The following is a 27548-nucleotide window of genomic DNA, read 5'->3' as shown; positions in this document are numbered from 1 at the left end:
CGGTCGGACCCAGTAGGCAACGCTGGCTGGGGCTGGGACTCGGGCTGGGGCTCTGGGGGCCGGGGCGGGCCGGGGGCGGGGCCGGCGCCACCCTGCGGGTCCCCCCGCGCTGCAGGGGGCGCTGTGAGCCCGGGCGGCCCGGGGCTGGGCGGCGGCCGCTCCTAGTGAGCGCGGCCCCTTTTCCGGGTTTCCTCCGCCTCCTCCTCCTCCTCCTTCTTCTCTGCCGCCGCCGCCGCCGCTGCCCCTTTCCCGGCCGGTGGCTGCCGCTGCCGGTGCCACCGCCGCCGCCTCCTGGGGCCGCGAGCCGAGCGGAGGCCGCCGCGGAGTGCGAGCGCCCCGCCGCCCCGCCGGCAGCTCCAGGGCCGGGCCGGCTCTGCCGGCGCCCCCCGCGCCCCCTGCCCGCCCGCCCCCGCGGGCCCGGCCTGGCGCGGCCGCCCGCCGCCGCGCTCCTCCTCCTCCTCCGGCGCCCCGCGGCCCGCCGCCCCTTGCGCCCGCCGCCCCGCGCCCCCCGCCGCGCCGCCGCCCTCTGCGCCCCGCGGCGCCCCCCGGTCCCGCCCGCCATGCCCGGCCCGGCCGCGGGCAGTAGGGCCCGGGTCTACGCCGAGGTGAACAGCCTGAGGAGCCGCGAGTACTGGGACTACGAAGCTCACGTCCCGAGCTGGGGGTAAAGCCGCCGCCCCCCCCGCCCCCCGGCGCAAACCGCACTCGAACCCGGGGGATCCGCCTCTCCGCCGGCTCCTCGGTGGGCCGGCGCCGCCTCGGGTCTGGGGTGGGAGGCACAGGCCCCCCTCTCGCACATGTCCTCTTCCTCTTCCCTGCCCACCTCCCCACCCCTGTATCCCGGCTTTGCACACCGCTCGTCTCCAGAGATTTGCTGCTGCTTTTTTTTGCTTTGTGGGGGTGCGGGGGGTCGAGGAGAAGTGTAGGGTCCAGGGACCAGACCCTGGGAGTGAGGGAGCAGTTCCTCCTCCTCCTCACACTTTTGGGTTTCTATTGGGGTGGGAAGTCAACAGCTGTCCCCTTGAGCTATTAAAATTCGCTGCCTTTTTAGTTTTCTGAAATGAGGCTGGGTGGGAGGAAAATTTTTAAAGACGTCCAGATTCACTGTCTGCCTTAAGAATGTGGAATAGGCAGGTGCTGGTGGAGCCACGGGAAGAGCGGGCACCCTCTGGGCCTCCAGGTGGATGCTTTACTTGACACCTTAGATTGGCTCAGTGCTGTCTTCCTGCTCCCATCTCCTCGTTGGGAGCTCTGCAGAATGAAGGGAGCCAGGTTTATGCCGTGGCTTTCATTTAGGGAATGAATTGTGGCATGATATCTGGACACTTCCAAATGTTTGATTAGTGGAAACATTTAGACTGGGTGTACAGTGGGCATAGGGTTAGTTAATCCCAAATCCTGGCATTTATTTGTGTCTCTTGCCTTCCACAGTAATCAAGATGATTACCAACTTGTTCGGAAACTTGGTCGTGGGAAGTATAGTGAAGTATTTGAGGCCATCAACATCACCAACAATGAAAGAGTGGTTGTAAAAATTCTCAAGGTGAGTGTCTTACGAGTGGCATTGCAAATATTTTTTTTTCCCACAGGTCAAAAGGACATAAGCTGCTCTTGCCACCTTCTAGAATGAGCAGTGCAAACTATTTTATGTATCTTTTGTCGGATGTCACTCCTTTCCTCCTCCCATCCCATTTTCCTGTGAACTTTTGAGAAAATATGCAGACTAATCTCAAATCTGAGCTGTTAGCTCAGGAACATCCTTGTTCTGAAGTATAAATTAGGGATTCCCAAAACTAATTCCAAAATGGTTATTTGTCCCAAAATAAATAGGTATTCAAAGGAAAGAAAGTCTTTTAATGGGAGATTTCCATCAATCCAAAGGCTCTGTGATTTTTGTGTTTGTTACTTTTGGTTCTGAGTTATTCCAGAAAAAAAGTTGTTAAAAACTAGAGTGGCTTCAGAGATAACTTTGAAGTCCAAATAAAAGGAGACTCCTTCAGTGAATTATCACTTATTTCTTCTTCTTTGGTAATAAAGTTTCAGGTGGAATGGATAGTTAGCCATTAGTGCGGGGGCGGAAATCTTATTAGGAAGCCAGTTAGCCGTTGTTTATTATCAGCTAGTAAAAGTAAAATTTGGAGCAACAGAAGACTGCAGTTCTAATCACTAAAATGAGAATTGGAACAAAAACTGTCCTAATGTCCGGTTTAGCAGTTTGATGACATGTCTTTTGTTATCTCTCAGATTAAGCATGATCTTAGTAAGCATCAAGAAATAGGTAAATTTTCCTTCAGGTAACTGATTGTGAGGTTTGATAATGTTTTATAGGGTATACTAAAAAGCAATACTTAGACTCTGATGGGTCCTCATTTTTGCCAGATTATTTAATGTATGTACATGTCATTTAGTGAAAGATCAAGAAGACCGAAGGGTACTCTTACATGTACTTGATTTCCATTGTGACGCCTTTTGAGAGGTTCTGTGGAGTAAGAATATGGGATTGAAAAGTTGCTCTTGTGTGTTGGGGCAGCTGTATAATATGAGGGGTCAAGTTTATGCACTCTGTCAATCTCTAGGGCCATCACTAAGCCCATCCAAGTCTAGTGATGAAGGAGCAGTACAGAGCCATAATTGAAGTTACCTGTGTTGTCAGAAACATTGGGGATGAAAAGTGGGCAAATGATGTTTAAGATATGGAGTTTGACTCCCCTCTTCCCCGAGTATGAGTTGTACCTATAAGGTGTATATATGTATATGTGTTTTTGTGTGTGTGTGCACACATATGTGCATGCATGTTTAAAACAAAAATATTTAAATGTTTCCTTTAGTCACATTGTCCAAGGAAGCCATGATTCTTTTATGTATATAAGCATAAATGTTTTTAATATAAGCTGCTTCCAATCATGAGCAAACATAAATTGAAGTTAGGACACAATCCACATCCCACTGCTGTACATTCAGAAGAATGAATAAAGCAATTCTAGAAAAATGCATAAACTTTTGTGCAATGGCAACATTTTAAATGTAAGTGTGCAGTTTCCTGTGGACTTTGTTGAAAAGAACAGCATTCAGGCACGTGTTTAAATACCAGTGTGTTCATTTAGGAAAGCATCACATTGCTCTTCAGTCATCCTTGTAAGAAACTGCCCTGACATTACATTGAAATGACCCTTGACTAGAACTCTTCTTGCCTATTTCTTCATGTCTCTTACTGCTCATTTCAACATTGAATTGTAGGATCTTTTTCTTTTCTTTTTCAGTGCTAGGGATTGAAATCAGGGCCTTCCATATGCTGGGCAAATACTCTACCACTGAACTACACTCAGTGGCCCCCTACCCCCCGCTTTTTAAAATATTTATTTTTTTAGTTGTAGTTGGACACAATATGTTATTTTACTTATTTACTTTTATGTGGTACTGAGGATTGAACCCAGGGTCTCACCTGTGCTAGGGGAGTGTTCTACCTCTGAGCCACAACCCCAGACCCCCTTTTATAAAATTTTGAGACAGGGTCTCTAAGTTGCTGAGGCTGATTTCAAACCTGTGATCCTCCTACCTCAGCCTCCTGAGCTGCTGGCATTATCAACCTGTGCCACCGTGCCTGGCTTTTTTTTTTGAGACAAGGTCTCACTAAGTTGCCCAAGTTGGCCTTGATTTTGCGATGTCCTGCCTCCTGAGTAGCTGATATTACAGGTGTATGCCACTGTACTCAGCAGATCTTATAAGTTCCACTGTCCTAAAATGAGACTTAGAAGTTGCCTTTGATGATTTGGTTAGTGAAATGTTTTTTGTTTCTTTCCTTGATACGACCTGAATCACCATATTTCCACTGGTGAAAACTAGACTTCTTTATGTTTTTCAAAGCCCTGTGGCATTTCTATCCAGGTTCTATTCCTATTTGAAGGATAGGGTAAGAAACCACTAATGGTATTATTGTGGTTTTGTTACTAAAATAGGTTCAAAGTAGTATTATATTTTGGGTACTCGTACTGGGAATTGAACCCAGTGTGTTTTATCACTGTGCTACATCTCCAGCCCTTTTTATTTATTTTATTTTTTATTTTTGAGGGGATGCTGGAATTGAACTCAGAGACACTCAATCACTGAGCCACTTCCCCAGCCCTTTTTTGTATTTTATTTAGAGACAGGGTCTCAGCTCCTCACCATTATTGAGGCTGGCTTTGAACTCGGGATCCTCCTGCTTCAGCCTCCCGAGCCGCTGGGATTACAAGTGTGCGCCACCAAGCCAAACATCCTTTTTATTTTTAATTTTGAGATAGGGTCTCATTTAAATTTGTTAGGACCTCACTAAGCTGGCCTCAGACTTGTGATCCTCCTACCTCAGCCTCCTGCATTCATGTACCACTGCACTTGGCTAAAAGAACATGGTCTTTATCTGAGGTTATATTCCCTTACTCAAATAAGTTCAAGTTATGACTAATATCTACCATTGTGGTGTTTGGTTATAGGAAATTAAGTCATTAGCGGAGTATAAGCTCCTCAGTTTGGAATATAGAAAAGGCTTCCATTTCATATACCCTGGTTGTTTTTCAGCTGCAGAAGGAACTTAGTGTATTAAAGTTCATGGAGTAACCGAGACAAAGGGTACATTCCTTCAAGGACAGGATGTCTTTTTCAGTAAATACCATTTTATAACAGTCTTTCCATTTATGAGAATGATTGGATTCTGAGTGATCACCGAGAAATTTTATTTCATTTAATTTGCATCTGAGATTTCTAAGTATTTTGTTGATCAAAATGTATTCGAGCTATTAAGAGATTTTTGTGAATTTAGGAACTGGTGAGGAAAATTTTACAGGCTATCCTCAAGTGGTATATTCACGGGCTAAAATCTTAAAACTTCCTAATCAGTAAAAAGGTTGTATATTTTTCTGACAAGAGTTTGTTTTGGGAATGGTAAGGATCTATAGAGCAGAGCAGAAAGCTCTGTGTCAAAAGTTTTATATTTTAATTTACTTCAGTGTCAGAAGTTTCATATTTTAATTCTGAAAAATCTATTCCTCAGTTCCTCTGTAATGTAATACCACTTAGAAAGCTATACACAGGCTGTGTGCGATGGTGCACGCCTGTGATCCCAGGGCTTTGGAGGTTGAGACAGGAGGGTTGTGAGTTCAAATCCAGCCTCAGCAATGGCGAGGCATTAAGCAACTCATGAGACCCTGTCTCTAAGTAAAATACAAAATAGGGGGCTGGGAATGTGGCTCAGTGGTCTAGTGCCCCGAGTTAATTCCCTGGCACCAAAAAAAAAAAAAAGCTATCCACAGAAATGAAAACATTTAACCATTTTAGATAAATTTTAGCATTTTGTGGGTACTACCTGTATGTATGGATTTTCGCGCTTCCTGGGGTCTTTGGGATCTTTCAAATTAAACTGCTATTTGGTGAATAGTAGTCAAGAACAACACCATTGTATAGCTTTTTGAGCCAGTGCTACAATGACATGGAAATTCCCATATAATGCTTCCTTTGAATAGTATTATTTTATAACAGCTGGGCTATCCGTTTTTTTCCACAGAAATTAATTCTTGAAGTTAAAACAGAGAATGGTGGGATTAAAATGTTTTTTAAACATGTTTGCTGTATTTACAAATTCTTAAAAATTTTGTGTTGTCAGGAGGTAGCATTGATACAGATCTTTGATGACTTTATGGCGACTGGCAGTCTTTATGTTATATCCAAAGGATGTTTTCTACATACTGATATATTGCTTCCTTCTTTATTTCTGCTTTTTTTCAGAGGTAGGGTTTTTACCCTTCATTTGGGTATGTGTACATGTATCTTCCTAAAGCAACACATTAGTGGTATTTACATTTTTTGTGAATTCTAGTTTTCACAAATGTCTCATGGTATCAAAAGTTAAAACAGTATTATTAAAATATAGTAACATTAAAAATTGTGTGTGGACTAGTCAGTGCTGTTTCTAACATTGGGGTTAAAATGGGTTTCAGATGGAAAGTGTAGTTATCCTTTGTCAAACAGAATCACAGGGTATAGGAGCTTATAAGTGATTAGAACCCTAGTCTGTCTTTTATAGATAAACTAGGACCTAAAGAAAGGATGTGACGTGATCAAAGTTGCATATTAGTGGGTAGAGGCACTAGGTGTAGAACTCTGCATACCTGTCATTTAGTCTTGGTAGATCTGAGGAATATAGAACATTTGCTGAATATTTGATTTCTTGATGTATTGAAGTGTACTGGAAGGATTGGAGAATACTCACTAAAATCAAATGAAATTATCTCTAATTAATTTTTGGAGTTATTCTTCTAAGTATTTGACTTTGGTGGGTTGCTAGTTGAAGTGACAAATAGATGCAAACCCAGAGAGTTGTAGGCAGAGGGTCTCTATGATTAGCATCCCCAGCAACAAGTTTAATATGTAAGGGAAATACTATTTTACTTTCTTCATTTGAAGCCTCAGTGAGCATTATTTTTATGCTTTTTAACCCATTCAGTTTCTCCATGTCTCATTATCACTTGTCAGATTTTGTGGGGTTACAGTTTTATCCTTTTAATATATTAGAGCTTATTTGAAAGTGAATACGTGTGAAAAGAAAATCTTTTTGGGAGGTGGGGGGGATACCAAGGATTGAACTCGGGCACTCAACCACTGAGTCATATCCCCAGCCCTATTTTGTATTTTATTTAGAGACTGGCATCTCCCTGAGTTGCTTAGCACCTTGCTATTGCTGAGGCTGGCTTTGAACTTGTAATCCTCCTATCTCAAGCCTCCTGAGCCACCGGATTTACAGGCTACCACACCCAGCAAAAGAATATCTTGATAGAGAGTATTCATTCCTATGTGTGGAGCAGGCCTCTAGATAATTTTTAGATCCTAATTTTAGGATCTGCCATCTCATAATCTGGGTGGTATAGTATAAGACAAGTTATACAAGGAAGGTAGAAGACTTGAACTAGTTTCTTCATACCCTTTGGCTGTTTTCTCATCTGTAAGAAAGGCAAATCATGAAATATAGATAAATGAGTAGGTAGATGATAGTGTTTTAATAATCCACAAAATATTTTTCTTTCCTGAGAGAATCTGGCCCAGGAAGTTGATTGCCCAAACTCAGATGTCATCTCAAATACTCAGAAACTGATGTTGAACAATTTAAATTCTTTGTGCCTCAGTGTCCTTTGAACAAACTATGATAAATAGTACTCTTGCCAGAGGTTTGGATTTGCTGAAGACAGTGACGCATTGAGAGCAGTATAGTATGGTTTGTAATAACAGCATTACAGTTGGACCAAGTGAACGGTTTAAGAGGCAGAAACAATAGTAGTAAGGGTTGTAACATTCACTTGATGAGATTAAGCTGCCTTCCCCCTCACCTCTAATTTTTTAATTGGGGTAACATGCATATAGAATGTGCCATTTTACCCATTTTAAGTCAGAATGCATTCATAATGTTGTGTAACCGTTACCACCACCCATCTATGTAACTTTTCATCTTACAAAATTAAAATTGCTCATTCAACAGTAACTGTCCAGTCCTCCCTCTTCCCAGTTACTGAAATGACCATTCTACTTTTGGTCTCTATGATTTTGAGTGTCCTGAGTACTTCATGTAAGTAGAATCATTAAGGGTCTTTTTGTGGCTGACTTATTTCACTTAGCATGATTTCCCCCAAGTTCATCCATGTTGTAGCACATGTCAGAAGGTCTTTCCTTTTTAAGCCTGAATAATATCCCATTGTATGTATATATCACATTTATCTGTTTGACCATCAACAGACACTTGGGCTACTTCCACATTTTAGCTATTATGAATAACGCTGCTTTGAAATGGGTGTATGAGTACCGCTTTTGGAATTGCTGGATCAGAAGGTAATTCTATTTTTAATTTTTTGAGGAATTTTCCGCGGTGGCTATTCCTTCCCAATAGCAGTGTACAGAGGCTCCTCTTCTCCACGTGCTCACCAACACTTGTTACTTTCTGGTTTTTATAATAGCCATCCTAATGGTGTGAGATGATATCTCATTGTCATTTTGATTTTATACCTTTCCTTTTTAAATTAACAAAAAATATTTTTTAATCCTAAAAATAAATAGTTACCCTTAAGCAATTGATAATGTAATGATAATGATGAGACTTGAAAAAATAGTGAAGAAATTGCTGTGAATGATATTTATTGCTCGAATGATATTTATATTTAGGTCAAGTGCAGTGGGTTTCAGAGATGCTACCAAGATAATAAAACAAGTGCCATCATCCAGGCTGAACTTTGTTCCTTACTTCATCCTTCTTCATTCTTAGCAACCATTATCAATGGTAATTGTTTGATGCAGGTGATAAACTTAATATCTAGTAGGGTCTTCTTTGGTTTGATCTAGAATAAGTAACCCAGTTTTGGAAGTTATAGGTTATTTTTCCTGTCTTGAATTTATCAATCCAAGAAATAAGTTTAAGTGGGATTTTTTTGCCTGTTAATATTTGGAATTTATTGAGGTCACAATTCTTATACTTTTCAAATGTAAGTTTGCAAGTTAATTTGTAATTAAATGCTAGTAATTGAAATCTTTCTCAAATCTGCCTTTAAGAGAAAAAGAAAAGCCAGTTGTGGTGGCGCATGCCTATGATTCCAGCAACTCCTCAAGAGACTGAGGCAAGAGGATTGCAAGTTCCGAACCAGCCTCAGCAACTTAAACCCTGTCTCAAAAGGAAATATGAAAAAGGGCTGGGGGGTGTGACTCAGTGGTTAAGTGCAAAAAAAAAAAAAGAAAAAGAGCCAGGAGCAGTGGTGCATGCCTGTAATCCCAGCTACTCAGGAAGCTGCAGCAGAGGATCACAAGTTCAGAGTCAGCCTCAGCAACTTAACAAGGCCCTAGCAACTTAGTGAGAACTTGTCTCAAAATTTTAAAAAAGGCTGAGGATGTGGCTCATTGGTTAAATGTTCACTCTCTTGTACCAAAAAAAAAGAAGAAGAAGAAAAGGGAAAAAAGAACTAGGTAAATAAATGGGGCAGATTACGGATTTTGCCAACTCTTATCTTTCTAAGCAGACTGGCACTAAATTTATATTTTGTTTCAACGTTTTTGGATATCAGAAAGGAAAAAGTTCTCCCAAATAGCAAGAGCTGATCATCACATTGGTAGAAACCTTCTGGAAGACTCCTTCCTTCTTTCCTTTCTCTTTTTCCTCTTCTTCCTTCCTTCCTTTTTAAATTTCCAGAGCGCATGCACAGAAAATTTTAAATGTTTCTTTCCCTTTAAATATTTCCTATAAATTCCAAAATTTATTTATTTCTGAAACTTGATTTGCTACTTTAATTTCTTTTTTAACTTTTTAAAAATATTTTTATTTATTTTTATGTGGTGCTGAGGATCGAACCCAGTGCCTCACATGTGCGAGGCAAGCACTCTACCACTGAGCCATAGCCCCAGCCCTTCTCTTTTTAACTTTTTGCTGCTTTAATGGACTTCGAGATTTTTTTTTGGGGGGGGGGATGGGGTGGTTTTGTTTGTTTATTTTATAGTACCAGGGATTGAACCCAGGAATGCTTAACCACTGAACCACATCTCTAGCCCTTATTTATTTGTTTATTTGTTTGTTTTGAGACAGGGCCTTGCTAAGTTGAGGCTGGCTTTGAACTTGAGATCCTCCTGCCTTAGCATTTTCTGTGCATGGGATTACAGGCATGCACCAGTACTATCCATCTGGATTTTGGGTTTAATAAAAAAAAATAGAGGGATTTGGAAAATAGCTAAGCTAATTCAGTTTGAATATTTTCAACAGGTATTCTCTGAACTGAAGTAAATGAACCCTATGAGAGACTTTTTGTGTAGCATACAAGATGAAATCATGAGATCTTTGTGGAAATCATGTGGTTTCTGCATTTTGTGTAACTGGTAGTGAATGGGTGTAAACTCTAGACAGGAGAGTCAAAGCATCTGTATTTCTTTGAAACTTAGAATTTATCTTTTTTGGGGGATGTTAATGAGCCTCTCATAAATTCTGACTTTTTCTCTCTGATTCCATTTGTAGAATTAAAATGGTCTCTTTCACTCCATCTGACTTTCTCAGGTTTGGAAATAAACTGAGGCTAAAGAGAGCTGTCTGGAGCTTGTTCTTGATGGGTTGGAGGGAATGTCCTGGGCTGCAGGTCACTTTCCTTTTTGTAACTCTTTGATCTTTTGTCAGCATATGAGGACTCTTAACTGCTGTACTCAATTATGCCACTTTAGAATTGCCCTGCTATTCTCAATCTCTAATTTGGATAGTTTTTGGACAAGTGACATTTGGCAACAAAATATGCTTCAGTTGCTCTGAGTTGCCTTTAGATATGTTGAAGGATAGCTTGATCTTAACCTGGTTGTCCAGGAACTATGCACCTGCCTGACCTGTTGCTGAGTAACAGGAGAGAGTGGAGGGCTTTATGTGGGCAGCATCATAAAGATAACTTATTTAGTGAATTACCCTGTGAGGAGTTAAGGATGCTCTTAGTAGAAGAAGAGGTTGCTTATTGTAAACAGGCTTCTGGCTGTGGGTCTTTTTCCCCCTAGAGTTGTGGATGACAACTCTAGAATTTTCTCACATTGAAAGTTATTTAATACAATGGTAGCATTGGCTGATTTTATACATACAAGATAGCCAACTTTTATTTTTCCTTTAATTTCGCGATATAATTTTAGACTTTAAGAAAAGTTACAAGTATTTCCATATACCTTTCACTTAGTTCCTCAAATGTTAATGCTTTATCCTTCTTTGTTTTCATATACATACCATGTATTTGCATGTGTATGTACATACAGACACATATTTAGTTTTTCTGAAGTGCTTGAGAGTAAATTGTAGCCATCCTAACTACTTCGGCATGTGTTTCCTTAAAGACAAAGACAATTTCTTACCCATGCTTCCATGCTCAGAAATCGGAAGTTAACATTAATTCAGTGCTTATAGCTAATCTATAGCCTTCGTTCACATTTGCAGTTGTGCCTATAATGTTCTTTATAACAAAGAAAATCTCAGATCATGTGTTACATTCAGTTGTCACATCTTTCATATCTGGAAACTGTTGCTCAGTCCATATCTTGACATTGGCATTTTTGAAGCTTATAGGCTAGTTATTATGTAATATGTCCTTCCCTGGTTGGCTTTGTTTTTGTTTTAAATCAAATTGTGTAGTACTTCATTTTCTGAAAACAATGAAGTTCATAATTATGAAAAGGAGACTAAGGAGTAAAGTGCCTAAGTGGAGATGGGGCCAGGGACACAGCAGCCAGACCTGCTGTACTGGGAACCCTGGCAAAGTAGACAGTGACATTGTCTTTCACAGCTGACTTGCAAGGATGCAGCTAGAGTGCAGGTGCTCTGTTTCACAGTCTTCTCCTTTCCTCTTTCAATTGTTGAGAGCTGTGTGTCAGGGACCAACAAAAGATAATGGTCTTCTCAGCAACATAGCAAGGCCCTGTCTCAAAATAAAAAACTTTAAAAAGGACTAAGGATATGGCCCAATGAACTAACGCCCCTGGGTTCAAGTATGGTTAAAAAAAAAAAAAAAAAATGATGATCTCTGGTATATGGTTGTGTTACTGTTCCCTGAACCCCTGCAACAGCTTTTGAGTTCTTGTTTTAACATTTCATACCAGACCCCACTGGCCTCTAGTTACCTATGCTATTGTAACAGTGTTTCAGCGATACAAAACTCCTTTTCCCCTTAGGTTTTTTTTCCCCCTCAGCCACTCTGGAGTACAAAAACACAGCATGGAATACTGTGGCATACAGAATCAGACCCCCAGATTTGATTCCTGGCCCCCCTCTACTGTTAGCTGTGACCTCCACTCTGCTGACTCTACTGCATAGAGGTTTTATGAGGATTATATTTACTACTGCCTAATAATTTGAAAATAATGGTGGTAACAGTGCTTACTATATGCCAATCACTGTTCTAAGTGCCTTGTAAAGCTTACTTGATTGAGATACCCTTATTTTTTCAGAGCTGCTTTTAGTCTTCAAATTCTTTGGTCCATGTAAGACAGGAAATGGTATGTGTAATGAGAGTATTTCTAATTAATGTCTTTGATTTTTCTATCTAGCTGTTTGATAGCTTAGCAGATAGTAGAGGTTTTCAATCACTACTTATCCAATCAGTTTTCTCCTTTGCTGATCCAACATCTTTCTTTAGGAATAGAATCTGTTGGGAAATTTTACAGGCTCTGTGCTGATTTCAGATTCTAGATATTAAGGAAATGGGAGTGGCAACAGGAAATGGGAGCCAGCAGCTGGGAAACAAGTTTGTAACTTGATGTCAGTGAACTGGTCTTCATTCCTGGAAGTCAAAATTACATGTAACTCATTGGAAGAGCACCCCATTTTGTTTCAGTTTTTCCATTTGTACATCCTTGATATGCAGCTGTTCAGAGCTTGAATACTTTCCATTTGACAGTTATCTAGTAAACATTTTATTTTTTGAAGTATGACATGGGTGTTCAAAAATTTTAAGTGCCTTAGATATAACTACTTAAACATCTTGACACATAGATTATACAAGTCTGTAAATGATTTAACTTAACTTTAAAAGTTCTTGTGGGCAAGCCCATTTTGTCTCAGTTTTTCTCTTCTGATTCAGGCATGCTCTTTTAATACATCCCAGTCCATAAGGTAGCATATGAACCATGTGATTGGCTTACATTGTTTTCAGGTTGTATTTATTATACTAACTTCAAAAGGAGTCTTACTTCTGATTACTCTTGTGTATTTAAGCCAGTGAAGAAAAAGAAGATAAAACGTGAGGTTAAGATTTTGGAGAACCTTCGTGGTGGAACAAATATCATTAAGCTGATTGATACTGTAAAGGATCCTGTGGTAAGTGGCTGATGGCTGAGAAGTGCGCTAATGGACCGGAGGTGGGGGGTGGTTGTTGAATATACAGAGCCTCAAGGTGCACAGTGTGTTTACTGGTGAATAGTTTTGAACACCAGACAAAAATCGAGATGGCCCAGTGATAAGGTAGCCACCACTATTTTTATAAGAATATAAAAGGATATTCAGAAAAACCCTTGTCCTGTGTTATCATTATTTTGATTTAGCCCACAAATGTTTGCTGTGTAGCTCCCCTGAGCCTCTGCTTTTGTCCTTTTTTTGAAAGCTTATTACTGCCAGTTTGCATTACCTTACCTCACTTAGTAAGCTTGACATTTGAAAACCTGTATTTACACAAGGAAATACTGGAGTATCTCTGTGTGGACACCTGGCATGTAGAGCTGAGCAAGTCACAGCCCACTAACCCCTTGAGGTCAAGAAGCCTGCTGCATCTTATAACTAGTCTTTAATTCCAGAGTAGATGCTACTAAAAGTTTTACCAATCAAAATAGTTTTGTGAAAATGCTTAATTTTTAGCCATTTTAGATGTGCTGTTTAATTTTGTTTTCTCTCCCTGGGGAGTAACTTAGCCTTAAGTTAGGACACCCACACACTTATATATACACATGTACTTTTATATCACTTTCTATCCCATTTCTGAACTCTGCCTTCTGTACCCCAAATATTTCCATGACTATTTTCTGTTTATTTAAGAAGTAGGTCTTTGTTTCTGTCTGCTATAGCGCATGTGGTGTAGTAGCTAATATGTATTGAGTGCTTATTGCAGGCCAGGCACTATTCAGAGGATTTAACTATATTGCATCATTTTAAAAAGCCTCAAACAATCCAGAGGGGTAGTTGCTGTCATTGTCCACATTGTAGTGATAAAAACAAAAGTCTACAGAAGTAATTTGCCCAAGGTTACACAGTATTGTTGAGTAAGAAAAGGTTTTTTTCCGGGCTGGGGATGTGGCTCAAGTAGTAGCACGCTCGCCTGGCATGCGTGAGGCACTGGGTTTGATCCTCAGTACCACATAAAAATAAAATAAAGATATTGTGTCCACCTAAAGCTAAAAAATAAAATAACTCCTCTTAAAAAAAAAAAAAAAAAAAAGAAAGAAAAGATTTTTTCCTGTGGACCCTGGAAAGACCAAAAAGGGATGGTTGTATGCCAAAATGTATCTGATTGTCATTCAAAATATAGTCCATCCTGCATGGTGTTGCACATCTATAATCCCAGTGACTTGGAAGGCTGAAGCAGAAGAGTCACAAATTTGAGGCCTGCCCAGGCAACTTACACCCGGTTTCAAAAAAAAAAAGATTTTTTTTTAAAGGACTGGGGATATAGCTCAGTGGTTGAACACTTGGCTAGTGTGTGTGAGACCCTGGACTTGATCTCTAGTATCACCAAAAAAAAAAAAAAAGAAATATTTATACATATACATCCAACCTGCTAAGTTCAGACTGATTTAATAATGACTAGCCCAGGGCTGTCTAATGTTTGAAAATGGCCTACATTAAAAATGAGTGTTGCCCATTTTTAAGATATTTTTAAAAAAAGAATACATACATGAAAATATGTTTTCAGAAGAATTTTTAAAATGTGAGCCAGTGCCATAACATAGTATACCAGGAGTATCTTTTTTTTTGGCACCAAGTATTAAACCTAGGGGTGCTTAACTACTGAGCCACATCCCTACCCTTGCCTCGCTGAATTGCTGAGGCTGGCTTTGAACCTGTGATCCTTCTGCCTTAGCCTCCCCAGCTGCTAGAATTGTAGGCATGTGCCATTGCACCCAGCTCACCAGGAGCATCTTCATTTTTTAAAAAAATTAACAGAATTCAGTATTACTTAGTATATTTGTAATTTGTTAAAGTGTTTGTTTTACTACTTCATAGAACAAATTGGAGTAGATGAAAAGCATCAGGGAATCCTCATCCCCTAAGTTTGAGAGGATCAAACTTAGTCCTGAGTCCATAGAGCATTCTGATGGTCTTGATGAAACCTTTAAAATTTGGGACAGGTGAAAAATCATTTGTTCGCAGCTGCTGCTTGAGCTGTGCATTGTCCTGGCAAAGACCTGCGTGCATGCTCTGTGCCCTATTTCCTAGGTAACTTTCACCTAGTCCTGAAGCAAATGTTGTCAGCAGTGAAGATTTCCAAGATGGCTTTTTGTCGGTGTTGTTTCTATAACCCAAGCCTCTGCTTTTCTCCCGATTTTGAAAACTTATTACTGCCAATTAGCATTATTTTACTTCTGACATTTTGAAAATCTGTACTTCCATAGGAAGTATTAAACATTTTATACTTATTGCTTTAAAGACTATGGTGCTTTTAAAAATTTGATTAAGTATGATTTTTTGGGGAACATTGTCTTCTAAAGTGAGATATTCTAACTGGGGCAGTAATTTCACGAGGTAACTTATTGATAGTTTCACAGATAGTTACATTTTCTTTTGGGGGCCCTGAAAAGATTTGTAATAGATTCCCAAGACCTATGAAAATTCTGTCAAGTGCATCTTGCTTGCTAAACCTAGATGACATGTGTCACTCCTTTTGTAGTTGGCAAATTGAAATATTGCAGAGTGGATATCTTCATGAAATCAGACATCATAAAAATTTAAGAAAATATTTTTTAACAGACCATCCTTGATGATTGAGTCCCTTTTCATCTTAAATGAAATTTAGAAATGGACCAGTATGGCAAAAACAAATTACATTCATTACTGTCTGAATACCTAAAAAGCATTAATATTTTCTCTTACAGTCAAAGACACCAGCTTTGGTATTTGAATATATCAATAATACAGATTTTAAGGTACGTGTACATTTTCTTTCTGATATAGGGTTGTGGGAGGGTGGAGAGCTGGTGATGAGTACAGCTGGAATTCCAGGACACAGAGGTGCCAAGGATGTCCTTGTGAGAGTAGGAATAACAGATTGGATTCTTTACACAGGAATACAGGGTGCAGAAAGTATTGGATTCTTGCATTTGGTGAAGTTATCACCCTTTGTCTGGCTTACTCTGAGAGTAACTGCCCATCTGGGTCTAACCTAATGCTTCCTGTTTTAGACAATAGTTTTATGTAGATGTTAACTTTGATTTTTATAAGAAATCTTACATTGCTGATGGGAGGGATAAAGTGATTTAGGGCCCTTGGGGGGAAAGGCAGTATATTGAATTGGAGATGTGAAATGATGACTGTGTGTTCATATACACCAAGCAAGCAAATCGTACTGAAACCTAGTTATTAGGAGTCACTGCTTTAGAGGAGCCCTGTCATGGGATATTTATATTTTCTTATAATGTGTATTGATTTAGATTTTGAAATGTTCTTTTAAGAGCATGGTTTTGAACTTTTTTGATGAATTTCTTCTTATTATTGTTCAAAAACTTTTTTTTTTTTTTTGGTGTGTGTGTGTGTGTGTGAGAGAGAGAGAGAGAGAGTGTGTGTGAGTTAGATGCTAGGGATTGAACCCAGGGCCTTATGCATTTGAGGCAAGCACTGGACCAACTGAACTATATCCCCAGCCCCCAAAACAAACTTTTAACTTCTGATAAGACTTTGGGGTTAGACATACTGGTAGAAACCCATTTTTAGTGCATAATTTGAAAATATAAATAACAAAATATTGGTGTTGATTTTCAGCAGGATTTAAAGGACTGTAGGTGATCATAACTCTGGCACTGAATCAGAGACATGATTTTTTTGCTATAGTCCTACTATCGGGAGTGGTGCTTTGAGTGAAAATATAAATCCTCCGTTTAATTTGTCTTAGGTAACTATTCTAAAGTAAAGTTAGTGGAAAATAAGCAAAAGAAAGAAGAAAAAATTTTCAGTTATAAAGCAATAAGTAGTAAGTTTTATATACCACATAGCATTTTCCATGGGTAACTGATATTCCTGTTAATGTGAGTCACTACAGATGAAATCTTCAATGAACTCTAAAAAGTGGGATGTAAGCTGGGTATGGTAATGCACCACACCTGTATTCCCAGCTACTCAGGAGACTTAGAAGAAGAATCCCTAGTTTGAGGCCAACTGGACAACATAGTGAGACCCTGTCACCAAAAAAAAAAAAAAAAGGCCAGGGAGGGATTGTGAATCTCTTCCATCCCGTAGCAGAGGATTTAGCTGGTAGAGTACTGTGCCATGTAGCCAATCCTGTGAATCACCCAGGTCTGTCAAGATGTACATGAGTGGGAATGTGTATTCCTGTCCTAGAGTGCCAGACAGACTTTGATAAAACCATTTTCCTAATGCTGAAATTTAAAAACTGCTCACAATGCAGCATCATAGTGTATGTAGAGCCCTTCGATTAAAATACCTGTGCTTTATTAATGAGTTTTTACCAGCTGTCTGGTCACATGTGTAAAATTTCACAGCAGCAATTTGTGTTTCTTAAAGGTGACATCTGTCTTCCTGGTTGATGTTAACAACATGGAGATCAGTTAGCAGGAATTCTCATTCCCTGGGAAATTGTATTACTCTGGGTGGGACTTGAAGCCTGGGGTGTTTTGAAGTTTGAAGAATACACACATTCTCCTTCTTTAAAAGGTCTTTGGGATCAGTGTTTTTTGATGCATACATCTCTGAAAATATCTGTAATTTATCCTTTTGATTTGTAAAGAATTCTAGATTGAAATTCAGAATTTCCTCCGTTTTGAAAAGATTGTTCCAGTATTACCAGTAAAGCCATTCCAGTTGTATCTGACGTGATTTTTTTTTTTTCCCTTGAAGATTTTAGGATTTTCTCTTCATTCCCAGTCTTCTGAAATTTCACAATGATGTGCCTTCCTGTGGGTTCCTTTTATCTTTTGTTCTGGATGCTTGCTGGGTTTTTTCTAAAAATTCATGTTCTTCATTCTGGGAAAATATTTTTAATGTTCTTTGATTTTTCTCCCCTTTCTTCTTTGTTCTCACTTTCTAAAACTCATTCAAATGTTAGACTTCATATCTTAGAAGTCCATTTCAATTTTTGAACCCTTAAAAATAGTCTTTTTCTTTTATGTTTTATGTAATAGCTTTATTTTCTTCATACCTTTTCTCTATTTTTCTTCCAATTGCTTTGTGATTATTATTTGTCTCTATGATAATTGTTTGAAATATTATGGTTCATATTTTGGAGTAATGCTCTGAAAAGCAGTCAGCTTCTATCTCGAGGACATAGCTTAGCCCTGTATCTGCTGGCATCTTAGTCTTAAGTTGATGAGAGCTATGGGGGGTGTTAAGAGACTTACACTTAATTCCTCGTTTCCAGTGTGGTCTTTAAACCCGTTTTCTGTTTTCAACTCACTCTGTTTACTCTCTTTCATCCTGAGCCTTTCTGTAGTTCTTCAGTTTGTAGTTTTATATTCTGGGCCTAATTCACTATTGGCAGAATTTTTAGCTTTTTTTTGGTCTGTAGAATTAGCTGGACATTTCTAGCTTTGGAGTGTTGTCTCTTCCTCCCTGAGTTCTTGAGAGTTCTCTCTCCTTTTACTGTTATTCCCCCGCTCCTTTGATTGTTATTTTAGAGGAGCTTCAGAAAGAAGCAGAGGTGTTTGATCTGTCATGTTTAATTGGAGGTCCCCTTGAATGTTCAAGTCATGACATTTTAGTTCACTTACAAGATTATTAAATATCAGGTAGTAGGTGTGTATTCTGGAAGAGCAAAATAATGGCAGGAGAGTTACTTTTTTTCCCCAGATAGTATGATAGGCATAGTCTGTTGGTTTAATGTCCTAATGTCCTTTAGGCTTATGTGTCTATCTTACTAGGAAAGTCTCTTTTTCCTTTTTTTTTTTTTTGTTTGTTTTAACTATAAAGGATATTGATAATTGCTTTTAAGGTGTCACCCAGAGAGTTTGTCACTGGCGTAAGAACAGGATAAATCAACAGTGGTGGCAGCTGGGGATGCAGCTCAGTGGTAGAGTGTTTGCCTAGCATGTATATATATATAAGGTCCTGGGTTCAGTCCCCAGCATGGAGTGGGCGGGATACTACAGCTGCAGCCCATTCTTTTTAGTACTTTTTATTGGCACAATTAATAATTAATTTCCTTTTATTGTTAGAGTCCTGATTTTGTATCAAGGTTATACTAACTTTCATTTTCTTGTTTTAATCTCTGAAAGTACATATAAGAGAGGTAAATCCAGGTAGGTGTCTGTTAGAGGTGGGAGGAAAACTTTGGACTGTACATTCCTTTTAAAAATATACTATAGGGGGCTGGAATTGTGGCTCAGAGGTAGAGCACTCGCCTAGCATGCGTGAGGCACTGGGTTCGATCCTCAGCACCACATAAATATAAAGACATTGTTTCCACCTATAACTAAAAAAAAAATAGGTTAAAGTCTTTCAAGGTTTTCTCTTCACAGTCTGTTTGGATAATATTTCTAAAGTTATTCACTTTAAACTTTATTGTCATGAAGTTATTGATAAAATTCTCTTTAAGACTTAAAAACTCTATCTGTAGTTAGGCTTTCCTTTAAATTTTAAACATTATCCATGCCTTTGTTCTCTTTTTAAAACTTTTTTAGGTAAACCTTGCTAGATCTAGATCTCTTACCCTTTCAAAGAACCAGCTTTTGGATTTATTGTTCACCTTTATTCTTGTTATTTTTTGTATTTCATTCTCTTTCTTCTCCTGTCTTAATTGTTTTTCTTCCTTCAATTTTCTTGGGCCTCCACTGGTTTTTCTCTGACTGCTTGAGTTGGAGTCAGCTCATTTGATTTGTTTCAACTTTCCTTGATTCATAATACATGTGCTTAAGTTTATATAACCTCAAGCACCATTTTAGATGTATTCCATGGATGTTGAACTCTATTTCTAGATAGTTGTTTAAATTATAAATGCAAATTCCAAACTTGAGGATTTGGATTTTACCTTCTAGACTTTTTCCATTAGAAATTTTATTTTGCCACATTTGCAGTTATTTTTCTTCCTCCCCTTTCTATCTCTTTTGTCTTTTTGCTGAGTCATCTTGAAGCTTCAGATGAAAAGGTATCATCATGATATTCCTCCACTCCTGAAGATGTCAGCACTGGCATCAGGTCATTCTCCTGCATAACCACAATGCCATTCATACACCCAAGAAATTTAATATTTATGATAATGCCATCTAGTATAAAATCCATATTCAAAATTTCACCATAATTATCCCAGTAATATCCTTTCTTCCTGTGAGTTTGTTGGTCAGAATCCAACTTTTTTTTTTTAAGAAAATTATTATTTTATTGTTGATTCCTAATTTGATGGCACTGTGTTCAGAGAACATGATATATACAGGTGAACATCCTTAATCTAAAATACTCCACAGTTCAGAACTTTTATAAGTACTCATGTGATGCCATAGGTGGAAAATTGAAATCACCATGAAATAGAGTTTCATGCACAAGATTATATAAAGTATTGTATAAAATTACATTTTTATACAGTCTCTGTGTAAGGTGTATGTGATACGAATGAATTTCATGGTTAGATTTGAATATCCCCAAGGTGCTTTGTTATACCTACGCAAATATTACAAAATCTGAAAACTGAAACATTTCTGGCCCCAAGGATTTCAGATTAAGGGAACTTCAGCCTATATAATGTTGATTATTTGAAATCTGTTCATCTTTGCTTTGTGATTTTAGTGCATGGTCATTTTTTATACCATACTTGTTAGTTAAATTGTTAGCCTTGACTTTTCCCTTATAGGTTAAATCAGGGGAAGAAATGAACTCATTAACATTGTTTTGTCATTTTCTTGTAAGACTTCAAGAAAATAAGTGATGTTTTCAATTTATTTATTTGTTCCATTACAGATTTGTTCTAGTTCCCTAAATTTCTAGAAATGTTGGCCTTGGTTTTATTCTACATTTTGGAGGTTACAGGTTAAAAACAGCTAAACTGATAACTGTGATTTAAACACCTCTTTCACTTTCACTTTAAATCTCCCCCCCCCCCCCCATGTGGCCAGCCCTGGAAATTATGGACATAGGGCTATGTGAGGGAATGCCTCAAATGACAGTTGGGCATGGGCCTTGATCTGGCCTTGATCTCCTTAAGACACAGCTGCATCTGAAGAGCTGCCTGAACGTGCAGCAGGAATGAGAGAGATCCACTGGTGGCCATCCTATGGTGTCTGTGGCTTGAGATCCAGGAGGCCCTGAGCCAGGCGAGCAAGTTGCAGCATCTGCCATTTTCTTCCTATCTGCCCCCTCTCCCCACTTTGTGTGGTGGTACTGGGGATTGAACCCAGAGGCACTCTACCACTGAGCTATATCCCCAGCCCTTTTTATTTTTTGTTTTGAGACAGGGTCTTGCTAAGTTGCTGAGGCTGGCCTTAAATTTGGAATCTTCTTGCTTTGGCCTCCTGAGTTGCTATACACCACCACACCCAGCCACCTTGAGCCCTTTAGAGCAGTCCTGTAGTGGAACTGATTTCTAGAGAAATACCAGTGTATTTGAGAATTTGCAGCCAAACGAGGACCAGTGAATAGTTTTTCATTGGTACCGTCATAATCTTTCTGGAAGCATTGGCTGTTTTTTTGTTTTTTTTTTTAATATTTATTTTTTAGTTGTAGTTGGACACAATACCTTTGTTTTATTTATTTTTATGTGGTGTTGAGGATTGAACCCAGGGCCTCACACATGCTAGGAAAGCAATCTACCACTGAGCCACAACCCCAGTGTTTTGTTTCTGATAAGTCATTCTATGATTATATGAGCAAAGCTATATTCCTGCCAATATTTATATTTTGTTGTTTAATAATATTCTACACATAGCTAGAGGGAAAGTATGGACCCTTTGGAGTTTCCCTTTTGAATTTGTTATGGACTCTTCTAGGTTTTTTTTTTTTTTTTTTTTTTTTTTTTGTGTGTGTGTGTGTGTGTGTGTGTTAGGGTTTGAACCCAGGGCCTTATGCATGTGAGGCAAGAGCTCTACCAACTGAGCTGTATCTCCAACCTCTTCTATTTCTTGAAAAAGAGCTTCTGTTTTGTTCCATTGATTAGTGATCATTATAAAAACATGTGCAGAGAACCACCATACTTAGTGTGGAGTAGATAAAGTATATGCTATTCTATATGAGGATTAGAAGAAGGTTGAGGAGTGTGGAGAAAATGCGTGTGGTACCCAGATATAGAGTGGAACCTCAACATACTGGGAGGGTAGGGAGAGTTCAGAGGTCTTGGATCACCAAACTTGTGACCATCAGCTGCTGCAGTACCCATCTCCCCTCATCATGTATGTGTGGCATGATACCCAGGGAATGCTGGCATGAGGTTCTTGAAGTGAAGTAGCCTCATGTTTACAACAGTGAAAATTTACCTTGAGAACTTTGGGTCACTGCCATTTCTTGGTCACCCAAGTGAAGAATGTTAACCCTGGGGACACTAGTGATGTTAGTGTCCTTTGACCACCACAAATTGAGAACAAATGGCCTGGGAGTTCAGAGAAGGGTGAGACCACTGTCATTCTGTAAAAATCGGATGGGATGGGTTTGATGTTGCATGTTAAGAGCAGGGAGAGGGAAGAGTAGAGGTAGCCAGCTCAGGTTGTGTGGTCAAAGACGGGGACTCCTGGGAGATGGAATGGAGATCAGAGCTATAAAAGTTAGAGGAAGCAAGACTGGACCCTGGAGAGGCCCAAATTTTAGACCCAGGAAGTTAAAAGTTACAGATAATGTGTCCTTCCTCCTAGAGCTCCTGAGAAGGGAGGATGAAGTACAGTCATCCAGTACTTTGTGATATATTAGGTCTAAGCACTATTGCATAGCTGATATCTTTTGTATTAAGTAACATTGATACTGACTAGAATAACTAGAGATATTATGTCAGTAGTCCAAGGACATTAGTTTTTATGCTTTATGCCAATTTTACACAGATGCTTGGTATACATACCACATAATATGAGAGGAAGTCCAAACAAAATAGTTCATATTGGTTTTCTGGAAGTAAAATATTCTAGCCCTCCAAGGCTTAGAGAATTTGATCTTTTCTCTTTCACAGGCTATTTATTGACTTGATGTTTAGTTTAGAACAGTCTCTCTGAGTGATCTTCCTTAACACCCAAGATGGTATCTTAAGCCTGCGCCTGCACATTCCAGCTGTCGGTTGTGGCCGAGTGCTAGCTAAGAAGCCTCCCTTGCAGAACAGAGCAGCAAGAACAAAAAAAAAAAAAAAAAACCCTGAGATTTGGTTGTTATGGATCTGAAGCTCTCCTGAGTAAAAATAGTGGCTTATTTGTGTCACTTAGCTCCAATGCAGTTCAGCCCCAACCAGGGTCGGCCATCAGCACTGGAGCAGCTTCAGGACACTGCCAACGTACTGGTCTATGCCTGTTAATTCCCTGCCATGCCCTGAGCTAGCAGCTGTCTGAGGATGATGAAGTCATATATTCTCACTAAGCTGGGAGAGTTACCTTTAACTAAAAGGGGAATAAAAGTGGAAGTGTAGCCTATTCTCCCCTGTACATACTGATGAAATAACTCCTGTATCATTCTACAGATATATGGTCTTATCTTTCCCCTTTACATAGATACATTGTGTATGTTGTTCTGTGTTCCTTGGAGAGATTCCCTACACTACTTGAGTCTTTCTTCCATTAAAGGAACAAGAGAAGCTTCATAAAGGCATTTGGTTAATTTTTATACAAATTGCTGCCTAGATTGATGGGAAAAGAGATTTATTTGGAATTGATTAGATATCAAAGGTAATAGTATAGTTTTTGACAAGAATCTATGATGCTTTTAATGAATCTTGTACTCTCTTAGAAGAGAAATGTTTTTAGAACTTCAATGGGTGGGTCTTTGGATTATCAGTAATAAAAGATTTCATCTGTTTGTCATTTGGCCTGTGATAATTTTTGGCACTCCATCTTTTTCTTTTTAATGCCTCACTCCACTCCTTTTTTCTTACCCACAAGGCATCAGTTATTGCTTGTGGAACATTCTTTTCCAGCCTGGAATTGATTTGGGGGGCAGGAATGGATGTTTGAAATCTTTTGCCATCTCTGAATGGAAGAGCAACTCATTGTCCTCAAGTTTCTTTCACAAACAGTTCAATATTAACAACTGTTATGCCATAAACTTCATCAGCTGATGAAGTTCTTCAGAACTCAGTTCTCCAGAGTACACTGTGGTGCTGCAGGGTTTGATTAATTGCAATAAGAATACGAGGACATGGGCTGGGGTTGTGGCTTAGCGATAAGAGTGCTCGTCTAGCACGTACAAGGCCCTGGGTTCAATCCTCAGCACCACATATAAATAAATAAAATAAAGGTATTGTGTCCAACTACAACTAAAAAAAAAAAGAATATGAGGACAATTGGGTAATGTAGACGTCACAATAAAGTAACTGTGCTTATTAAAATCACGGAGCATAAAATAACCAAAAATCCAAGTTGGCTTAACTGTTTTCTTCCCGTGGAATTCCTTTTGCGTTTTTGTTTTGTTTTGTTTTTCTGGTCTCTTTTGAAGATTGAAATATTTCTAATATCATTCCTCATCTTTACCATTTATTCCAAATCGGGTAGTAAAATGCCTGTGGGGTTCCTTAGTATCTTAAGCACTAAGTTTGCAGAGAATGACTGACACTTGGGATGACAAGTCCCAATGAGACTAAACTAACTTTGTTTTCTGAAATCTGTTTCAGCAACTCTACCAGATCCTGACAGACTTTGATATCCGGTTTTATATGTATGAACTACTAAAAGTAAGTAACATTCATAAACAGTGAAGTTTTTCAAGTTCATCTATTAAAGAAGCTTTTGAAAGGACAGAGAGACCGCAAGCAGAATATTTCTTGAGGTTTAACTTTTGTGGCCTCCATCATGGAATCTCACATAGAAATTTCCGTTGGAAGGCTGGGGTAGTAGCTCAGTGGTAGAGCGCTTGCCTAGCATGTGTGAGGCACTGAGTTTGAGTCTCAGCACCACATACAAACAAATAAATGAAATAAAGATCCATCAACAACTGGGAAAAAAAAAAAAAGAAGGAAGAAATTTTCCATTGGAACTGGGAAAGATGGGCAAGTCAAAGGGTACAAGGGTCATTATACCAAATATTAGAATCTCATAGTTGTTTGGGTTTTTCTTTGTTTTTTTTTTTTTTTTTAAATAATTTATCATTCCTCATAATTTCATGAGTTAGCTATGTGATTCTTTAGGTCTGGGTCAACTTGACTGGGTCAGGATGGCCCCATTTACATCTGGGATCTCAACTCAGGCAATTGGGATAGTTGAGGTCTCATCCTCCAGGAGTTAGTTCAGGTCCACCTAGAGTTAGTCCACCTAGAGTCCCACGGTAGTCTCTAGGTTAATACAGGGAAAAGTGGTGGGTGGATCTTCTAAGTGACTTACTAATCCCAAACACTTTGAAATTTTGAAGCATAACTGGTTGATGGAGGAGTGATCATTTTTAGTTTGTCAAGGTAAACACTTAGGCTAAGAATTCTAAAATGCTATAAACCAGTGGGTCCTAACTTCTTAGGGTCCTGGATCATTAAGAACCTGATGAAAGCTGTGAACCCTCCTGTCGAAGTACATCTATAAATATACAATATTGCCTAAAACTTTAGGGGGATGTAGATCTCAAGAACCTCTGAAAGAAGATAGAGATGACAGAGGTCATAATTGAAGAAAATTGCCAAGGTGGGGTTTTGATGGGATTGTGAAGAGTGTGAATCAAAGTACTGGTCCTTGGTACCTGTAATCCCAGCAGCTTGGGAAGCTGAGGCAGGAGGATCGAGTGTTCAAAGCCAGCCTCAGCAAAATCGAGGCACTAAGCAACTCGGTGAGACCCTGCTTCTAAATAAAGTACAAAACAGGGCTGGAGATGTGACTCAGTGGTCGAGTGCCCATGAGTTCAATCCCGGTTACCAAAAAAAAAAAAAAAAGAAGAAATGGATGTTTTCTAACTACTTGCACAGACCACATGACATTAGAGAGAACCACAGTGGTGTATTTGGGGGTTCATTCATGTCTACTGGGTTTCCTTTGTGTGAGTAGAAAGATGAAAAGAGGTAGCACTTGATTGACCCCATCTTTCTCGTCCTTTCTAGACTAGAATTGAAGCTTTAGTGTGGAAGAGGTTTGTAGTGCTATGCCTATGAACTGTCAGGCTAGCCCTTCCCTGAAGGTCTTCCCAGAAAATCCCATGCACTTTTCCCATGGGAGCTATAGTCCAAATCTCACAGGTGGTTATTATTGAATCCAGTATTGAGATTTTGCAGTTTTTAGCTAGCACCAGCAAAATAACGATTTATAACCTAGCACATTGGTCCTTAGGTCAGGCAAAGGAAGGCACCCCTGTAATATAGGTTTTTACAGGATAGCCAGGCAGATGTCATTCAGTGCTCACCTAAGTCCTGCTTTCTGGAGACTGGAATAGGGCATGTTTCTTTCTGCTAATAAAGCATAGATTCCAAGTGAAACTTGAAAAACATCTTTCATGCTTAATGGTCAGAAACTGTACCAGATTTTAAAACTGAAATAATTCCCCAAGGAATTTAAAAGCATGTCAGTAACTCCACAGGGAGTCTGACTGGTGAACTTGGCAAGAGAATTAATTACTTCACTGTATTTGTTCAGCCTTTGCTTTCATTGGGTATCTTTTACATCTAGGTATTGTGGTTCTTATTAGTTTATTTCTGTTGGCACACTAAGCAAAACAACAGAATCAACATTGCTAAATTTTCTCTTTGGGGAAAAATACAGGAGTTGGGTAAAGGCAATATTTAACTTCATTGAAAATATAAAAGAAATTGAGGCTGAGGGTCCATGTGACTCAGCAGCTCCCTGAGGCTTTGCAACAGAGTCTGATCTGATTCAATTTGAGAGAGATCAGCCCTCATGACCCTTGATTTCCTAAGGCACTGTCTCAAAGGCACTTTGGAATCTTGCTACAACTATTGTAAAGCAAAGAAAAATATTAAATTGAAATAGAATGCAAGTGAAGTGAATAAGTCTTAAGTGTACAGAATTTTACATTTTACATAAGTAAAACCTTCATGCAAATGTATATAGGACCATACTATGCAATATGGTAGCTGCTACTCATAGTTAGCTGTTTCAATTAAGTAAAATGAAGAATTCAGTTCCAGGCTAAGGATGTAGCTTGCCTTGCATATACAAGGCTCTGGGTTCTATCCCCAACACCTGGGGGAAAAAAAGATTTCAGTTTGTAGTCATAGTAGTCACATTTCAGGTGCTCATTTCATGTGACCTGTGTTTACTGTATTGTTCAGTGCATACAAAGACATTATTCCAGAAAGTTCTGTTGGACCAGGGCTGTAGAAATATTATAAGCATCCTGGAAGATTCTCTTGTCCACCTTCCTTTTCATATTTCCTCCTCTGGAGATATTGTTCTTACCTCTACCATCACAGTTTAATATTACTTGGTTTTGATCTTTTGATCAAATAAAAAGCATTATACATTGCACAGCCTTGTGTGTAGGGAAGGCAAAGTCAAGACCAGCTTGTTCTGGAGTGCTGATCCTGGGGTCATTCTCTGGATTATGTGTTCTTTAGTACAGTGTCTGTCTTGGTCTGTTCAGAGTTTCCTAATCAGGTTGAGTTTGTCCCCCACAGGGCAGTAGTTGGCAGTATCTGGAACCATCTGTGTTGTTAAAACTGGAAGCAGGGCTGGGGTTGTGGCTCAGTGGTACAGAGCTTGCCTTGCACACGTGAGGCCCTGGGTTTGATCCTCAGCACCACATAAAAATAAATAAGTAAATAACAAAAGTTTGGTTTGGT

At 39.2% G+C, this 27548-nt stretch overlaps 1 protein-coding gene across 2 annotated transcripts in view; it reads left to right on the top strand.

Moving 5' to 3' along the window:
• Nucleotides 1-529: 529 nt before the first annotated feature.
• The window catches only part of Csnk2a2 (casein kinase 2 alpha 2), a 39643-nt gene continuing 12624 nt past the window's right edge, over nt 530-27548 (top strand). The window contains exons 1-5 of one of the 2 annotated variants that reach the window (XM_071604803.1): nt 530-664; nt 1432-1543; nt 12725-12826; nt 15592-15642; nt 24447-24506. In XM_071604803.1, coding sequence (XP_071460904.1) covers nt 561-664; nt 1432-1543; nt 12725-12826; nt 15592-15642; nt 24447-24506 — 429 coding nt within the window. In that variant the 5' untranslated portion in view covers nt 530-560. The remainder of the gene's footprint in view (nt 665-1431; nt 1544-12724; nt 12827-15591; nt 15643-24446; nt 24507-27548) is intronic. The other variant, XM_071604802.1, reaches the window with a different exon arrangement.

Source organism: Marmota flaviventris, chromosome 18 (assembly GCF_047511675.1).
Source record: "Marmota flaviventris isolate mMarFla1 chromosome 18, mMarFla1.hap1, whole genome shotgun sequence".
In the NCBI taxonomy this organism is placed as follows: domain Eukaryota; kingdom Metazoa; phylum Chordata; class Mammalia; order Rodentia; family Sciuridae; genus Marmota; species Marmota flaviventris.
Note: the sequence above shows the minus strand (reverse complement) of the source record. Positions and strands in the feature narration are given on the sequence as shown.